The 7,870-nt window shown below is 42.0% G+C and overlaps 1 protein-coding gene across 1 annotated transcript; it reads right to left on the reverse strand.

Annotated features, from left to right (window-relative positions):
- Window positions 1-2,486: 2,486 nt before the first annotated feature.
- Window positions 2,487-7,715, reverse strand: TEOVI_000068400 (protein kinase, putative; the record flags this gene model as incomplete). Its single annotated transcript, XM_067224055.1, has 1 exon — window positions 2,487-7,715. The coding sequence occupies one exon, from the start codon at window positions 7,713-7,715 to the stop codon at window positions 2,487-2,489; it is 5,229 nt and encodes a 1,742-aa protein (XP_067080156.1).
- Between the last annotated feature and the right edge of the window lie 155 nt (window positions 7,716-7,870).

Genomic DNA, 7,870 nt, shown 5'->3' on the forward strand with positions numbered 1-7,870 from the left:
AAGTTATGTAGCAATCCCATCCCACTGGTTGGCAATCCACAGTGATCCATTTTCCTTTTTTTTTCTAATGAATTGCTCAAATGTAAGAAAGTCGAAAGGAACAGCAACAAACAAACAAGCGAAAAAAGTGGAAAACGGTAAAAAAAAAAATCCAAACGAAATATGCAACGACAAAAATAATCTTAAAAATTCACCTAAAAACCGTTATTGTCATGATCATGATGAAAATGAAATTAGTAACTCGATAAGTGAATGAATAAACCTAACAAAAAATACATAGGTTCATAAATAAGTGCCTAAAACTGGAAACATGAGTGTAAATAAGAATATAAATTTTTATTTATAAGTGCATTTAGCAAAAACATCACCGTACCGCTGCCCCTTTATTTTATTTGATTTTTCTTTTGAGGTTCATCAACTCATCATTTATTACTCTTCTCCCGTAAATTTCTTATTTAAGCATGTGCTTAGTTATGTAATAATGATAAATTATAATTTTTTTAAAATTCGTACATTTACATTAGTATGCGTATGTTATGTATATTCATTTACATGTCGCAATCAACTACAAATCCTCAGCCCAGAAAACAGAAGGCAGTGAAACGAAACGGAAGAGAGAAAAAAAAAAGGAATGAGGAAATAAGTTTTTTTTCTTATAAAAAAAAGGGAAAGAAACGTACGCTCTGTGCGTAAAGAGGATTTTTTTTTCTTAATGCTTTTTCAGTTTTAATTTTTTTCAAAAAAAAAAAATGATATTATAACTTCCCCCCCCTCTCTTCACCTTTCCTTTTTCCTTTCTATTTCGCCTTTACCCCCCCCCTTACAGTTTTTTTCTTTTGTTGTTAATCATCTTCTTTCTTTTATAAGTTACCGTTTGGGGCATTGCTTTCGCTCGTTCCCAGCTCTTTCTTTTTTTTTTCTTCCAAATATCCGCACATAAATTCATAACATTTTTCACCTATATAACTTCTCCTTCTTCATGTATATATATATATATATATATATATAAATATATCTTTATGTTTCTTTCAAAGGGGGGTATTAAAAAAAAGAAAAAAACATACAAACAAACAAACAAAGCAATTTCCTATTTAAAAATACCTTTCAAAGGTGCGAAACTCACGTCTAAAAAATATATACAACCCGAAATGTGTTCTGTTCTGTCTTCTCTTAATTCTTCCCTTTTCGCTCTTTTATTCCTATCTATTTACATGTTTACATTTTTATATATAAATAAATAATTTTATTTATTTACTCTTCTTCCCTCCCTTTTTTTTAAAAAAAAGGACTTTTGGATGTGTTCAGCTCCGCTCATTATAATTTATTGTTACACATGTTTCTTTCATTCCGGTTTCGCTCATTTATGTTTAAAATAACGCGATCTCACGGGGTCAACCTTTTCCTTTTAGCTCCCATACAATTTTTTTTCTTTACAAAAACAAAGATATATATATAAAAGAAAGTTCTGTGTTTCCGGACAATATGATATCCGCATTTTATATATAAACGCAAACACTCCAAAACCATTTTTTTTCATCTATTTTTTATTTATATTTATGTATTTATATATTACGCCCGCATGTTGCGATCATTTCACATGGGGTTCAACAAAGCAAACGAAAAAACTTATAATAACCACCGTGTAGGTAAAAATTAAAAACAAAAAGACACCGCATAACCATCCACCACATGTTTGACTTCCTCTACTATTCTATTTTTTTGTTATTATTTTTCCTTTTTTGTTTTGTTTTGTTTTACATCCCTTCATTTATTTGTGTAAGCGAGCGCAACTAGGAAAATGTAATCGCTCAATCCCGTAAATAACTAAACGATAACGGGGGAAAAAAGACAAAAGCTAAAAAAAAAACTTCATTCTTTTTATTATTTTCCCTTCCCCCCCCTCCGCTTTCCCCACGCACTCACGTAAATAAATTATACCACCTACGCATAACTGCGAAGTTTTTTCCTTTCTTTCTTTTTTCTTTTTTCTTTTTTCATATGTGGAAAATCTTTTTAATTTGCTTGGAACCTGCATGTAAGAGGCCTCTCTCTCTCTCTCTCTTTTTTTTTCTCTCTAAGCAACATATTACTCCTTCATAATATATAAAAACACAAATGTACATACGCGTGCCTCATTTGACTAATTAACAATTACTTTTTATTCAATGTTTGCTCCACCATTGCCCTGCATAAAAGCCCAAACAAGTAAATAAGTTATTAAATAAATAAACAAAAAAAATTGAGGAAAGACAAAGGAGGGGAGAATTAAAAAAAGTAAAGCACAAGTTGCGCCGCTTCCGCGGTTGCATCTTTTCACAATTATCAGAGTCAAATAATAAAAAAAAACATGAGGACATGTTGCTAAAATTTCCCTCGTTCATTGCGGGACCCCTAAAGACAGAAACGACACAAACACACACACGCATATATATATATATATATATAATTTTTATTTATGTACACCAAGTCATACGATATCGTCCATTTCACCCACTCAATTTTGCAGTTCCTTTCTTTTCGTTATCAATATTGCCACGGTTACTCGTCGCAACATTTTGGTCGCCATTTGGAAATGTGCCAACTCCAGAGAACACTAACGGAAAATCACACTCCACGAACATATCGTCATCATCATCATCTTCATCGTCATCGTCATCGTCATTCTCATCGTCACTATTGTCTTCCTTAAGCGCCGCATATTCATGTAACTTCGTTGCAGCTTGTATTTGCTGCGCCAACCTCATATCCCTCACACTCGTCCCCGCACGCTGAAAGAGATTACTTGTCAATAACTCCTGCGCTGTTGGTCGCTCCTTGGGATCAACATGGAGGCACCTCCTCACAAATGCATAAAAGTCAGGATCGCTATGTTCGATTATCGACAAATCTGGTGTTTCCTTCAAATTAATCAGGAAGTTGAATATACCTATACCTTGTGCCTCTTCAATATGCCAAAATGGTGGTTTCCCCGTCGCTAACTCCAAAGCAACACATCCAAGTGACCAAATATCTCCCTTTTGATCGTAGCCATGTCCCTGTGTGGCGTCCGCGTTAATGAGCTCGGGTGCCATAAAACGCGGGGTTCCGACAAATTTGTAAAGTTTTTCCGATTTTCGTTTGAGCCGCTTTGCGGTACCAAAATCACCAATTTTAACACGACCATATTGATCAACTAGCGCATTCGCAGTTTTAATATCCCCATGCACGAACAAATTGGAGTGGATATAAGCGAGTCCGTCACAAAGATCCTCAAGGTATTGCACAACAGTTGGGAGCGGAAGCGGTCCACCATGTTGACGGATCTTATCTTTAAGAGTCCCACCAGATGCCAACTCCATATATAACCGCAGCACTGTCTCACTCTCTTGCTCACAATAGAAGTAATGAATCATGTTTTTATGCCGCATAGATGTCACAGACAGAAATTCCTCAGCAACATCTGCAGCCAATAAACCATCGCTAAGAGTCATGCGCTTTACGGCTAACTTTCCACCTGTGAGTCGATCAACGACTTCATAAACCTCACCATACGATCCTCTGCCCAATACTTTACCCATTTCATACCTCTCAGCTTGGAACTCACGAAAGGCAGACCTCATTTGAGCCACACGCTCCTCGTACTCTCGCACACGAATAACCATACGCTCCGCTTCATACAAAGTGGAGTGAAGCAGTGAAGTAGTTGCTGGCTTGGGCAACTCAATCACGTGACTGCACTTCTTCATTTTTTGCACCCTCCAGTCGTCGAAGTCTTCGGTGTAAATAAGGACAACGAAATGATTTCCCCCATGTTCCATGTTGAATGGGTAGGGAGCTTTGGCAAATGTCTTGCTTTCCCCCTCTGTCATATCTAAATGACACGGATCTATAATGAGAAGACCAATGTCCGGGCTTTCAATCCTCATCATCACTTCCGACAATGACGATACAGAAAAAACAGGGTGCCGACGTGCCCACAACAATTTACAGACACTGTTGCGCTCCTTCTCATTCTTGTCAGCAAGAATAACAGCAAATGGCGGTCCTGTAGTAGAAGATGTAGGTGCCTCATCTTCGTCGTCCTCCTCTTCCCAAGGCGTCGGTAATAGCGGTAGTTCTACCGTAACACAATGACCCGAACCGTTCATTCCACGTTGCTCGGAAAAAACCTCACCTCCCATCGCAGCAACAAGGTCTCCACATTCCTTTCCTGCATAAAAACTATGATGAATTTTGCTGCTACGCGGGACTTCACCACTTGGGGTGGTAGCTGCCCCACCACTGGTGTTATCATTCGCCATCGAAAGGCCGGACTCACTTTCGCTAATCGTAAATATAAACCGAATAAGCTGCATATATGAGGGCCATTTACTTAATTGCCGGGGAGAGTGAGCAGAGCGTTGTCGAATGCTGTCTTCACTCGCGGTTATTTGCGATGTTGTGCAGTGGGGTGTGTCGAGACTCACTCGCGATTGATCCAAGACGGAGTGAAATGCCAAGTCACAGGAAGTGGACTTTTCACCCTGGCAGGGCATTGTTGTACTATCCTGATGCATAGTGGTGGGCAAAACAGCCTCAACAACGATATGCATATGATAGTTGGGTCTATTCTTGTTAGCATCAAGTACCATTCCACGCAGTACATCCAGCACGTATTCCACATGAAGAAATACCTCGCCCTTGGGCCCTGCCACAACGTCTGTGGTAAGCTTGTTCCCAGCCCGCTGTACATGAGGTGTCACCTCCTGCAGAAACTGTCGTAACACATTTTGCATCCGCACCGGTTTCCACAGAGCATCTACTGAATGTTTGTTTAGGTTAGCAAGGCGCATGTAACGGTCCATAAGTTGGTTACACGCCTCCACATAGCCATGAAGCTTTGCGCCTTCCTCCAAAGTAATATTCCACTTCCTTTCTTCATATTCACACACACGTTTACGGAACGCCGACAGCTGCGGCCGCAGAACGTCATTCAACCACCGGGTGGTATCCTCAACGTAACTTGTCATGGCATTGTTATCCGCTTCACGCCCGACAAGTAACAAAACATCTTCATTGGACCCCGCAGAAGAAGGAATAACACTCAAAAGTAACCCAACGGAGTGTGTTCCAGACGCCTGACGAAAACGATACACTTGTGGAGAAGAAAGACCCGCACTGACGTACTGGTTCCAGTTCCCAGCAACGTTTCGCACGAGTTTCAACTGCTCACGCATGGAGCGCCGGGCAGAATCGGTAGTGAGTGAAGAGAAGACGCTGTGCCCAAGCACTTGCTGCCTCGAAAACCCCGTGATGCGCTCGGCGCTATCATTCCAGCGGATAATTGTACCATCCGATACAACGGCAACCACTACTGTGTTCCCCAACCCAAGAGCAGCTATAGGAAAGCGGTAATAATTACATTTTCCAGCATACACAATCTCTCCCGCCGAACTCACTTTGAGATTGTTTGCTCCGCCACTCGCTTTGGCTCCGGATGCGAGTACTCCACATCTGACGCTATCTGCAAATCCTCTTGTAGAATTTGTCCCGGTTGAGCTAACACTAATTCTTTTGCGCAGTCGGCTTCCACCCAACCGTTTTGACTGACAGTAATGCTCCATAAACATCTTAACTGAGTGGCGAACTGCATCCGGTGCTATGGTCAAAAGAGGTCCAGCTGATGGATTGGTAGCAACAGCGTATTTCATATCGTTGATTATTTGGTGGGGTAGCAGTGAGTGTACAAATGCTGTGCAAACTCGTGCCAGAGTTACCGGTGTCGTTGCAACAACATCCGTAAGCATCGGCGAGTTAAACAGAAGTTCAAGCTCACCAAACTCAAATCCGCTCTGGGATTCGGGTGGTAAAATGTACGGAGCAGCACAGGATGATGGGCCACCTTTCTGCTTATTCTGCGGCAATACTTCATGATTCCCATTGCCACCGGCTACTACTCTACTAACCGTGCCACTGATAACTACTGAAAGCCAATCCACATGCTCTCCTTTCCGTAACAATACCTTTCCCTGGACCACCGTTCGCACATGCATATAATTGGCTATGTTTTTCAGAAGTTTCAGCGGGACTGTTGCAAAAAGCGGTGACTTCTGCAGGCATCTTACGAACATCCGTTTTTTCAGTTTTTTTTCGTTCTCCTGAATGGTTCCCAATGCCTCGTCCTTCAACATCAAAACTAGTGCATCAGATACTGCACGCACCTCGAGCGGCTCCCTAGCATCATTAAGCTGCTCGCAGGATTGAGCATCAAGGAAGGTTCCTGCCGGAAGTTCACGAAGAACACCTTCATTGTTCTCTACGCGGAGCAAACCACTATGCACGTAGAAAATGGAGTCCTTGAAGTTACATGTGTGACCAGCAAGCAGTTCCAACCTTTGCGCATTACGAGCGAGTACCTCTATTTCTGTTTCGCTATAGTCGGAGAAGCGCTTACATGCCCGAAAAGCTTTACGCAACACACTTACCTCATCCTCACTGCTGACGGTCGCCCCCGAAGAGTACTCGCTATCAACCCTACTAACGGTTGAGGAGAGCCGACTGTGTTGCATATATTGTTGAATAAAACTAACTGGAACGGCAGCAAACTCATCAACACTCGAAAACATTTGCGACAAATCCGTTGCTCCGTCATTGGGACCCGAGCCGCTGCCGACGCCGCCGTTCGAACCAGGAAGAATCTGATCACTCATGGAAAAACAATCGGTAAAACGTGCCAATTGCAAGTTACTTCCTTTTTTCACCCTCCTTCCTAATGTGCTCGCCCCTTGGGTGGTGGAGGCCGACAACTGACCCGCTCTTTCCTCCTCCATGAATATTTCCCCAGTTGCAATCATGCTTGTTGTTAAGGCATCGCCAACTAATTGTTGTAATTGAACCGAAGAGAGTTTACGTTCCCCTCCCACATTACCGTCATCATCCACTAACAAACTAATACATGGTGGCACGGCTCCCTCGCTCATGGTGGGACCACAACTATCAACGTTGAAATTAACCCCGAATGATCCCCGCGTATTTGACAACTTTCTCCTTCCTAATCGTGTGGTTGCTGCTCTGTTAGCCAAACCGTCAATAAACGCTATTACTGCTGTGTGGTCGGCTGGCGACAGTCCCCGCACTCCTTCTATTATTTTTTTCACTGACGACGGCAGCTCTCCACAACTCACGAGCCCTTCTGATGTTGTGGGTGATAAAGGTAATGGATTGGATGGAATTGCTGGCGATGCCTTAAGAGGAGCAGCGGAAGGGACCCACATTGAAACGCCTTGAGCAGCAACACTTAAATTGTTTTGAAGTGCCGAGCTGCCTGAAGATGATGATGTGGTGTTAACCGAGTCGATTGGTTGCGGAGATTTTCTGGAGGAGGTAAATAATGCACGACTGCTGTCAACACCGCGTGCACCCAGCGCCCACGACACCGTTGATGGTTTCTTCACGGGTTGGAAAAAGGCAAATTCGGGAACTGTTTCCGAAATGAATTCACTCGTTTCCCCAACTGTCGCCTCGCGTTCAAGTGGTGATTCGATCATCTGCTTCGCTTCATTCCCATCAGAAAATTCTTTTTTTCCAGTTTCTCGAGTCGCCAACCACTCTTTCATAAACTCCAAGTGATCATCCGGTCTACATTTTGTGATATCGTGCAAAAGGTTCTCGATAATATTATTTATCCCACGCTCCTGCAAATATGCGTCGCTTTCCTCCCCCTTTTTGATGTTCGCATTCTCCTCTTTAGAAACCATGGTAATTCACCAACACGATTTTTCTTTTTTTTTGGAGGGGAGGGGACAAAACAAAAAGAAAAAAGAAAAAAAGATCCGGAAAATGTACAACACCGTCCAAAGCTACAAAAAACAAGAAACACACATACGCACACACATATATATATATATATATA

This window comes from Trypanosoma equiperdum, assembly GCF_001457755.1.
Source record: "Trypanosoma equiperdum strain OVI genome assembly, contig: ctg_213, whole genome shotgun sequence".
Taxonomy (NCBI): domain Eukaryota; phylum Euglenozoa; class Kinetoplastea; order Trypanosomatida; family Trypanosomatidae; genus Trypanosoma; species Trypanosoma equiperdum.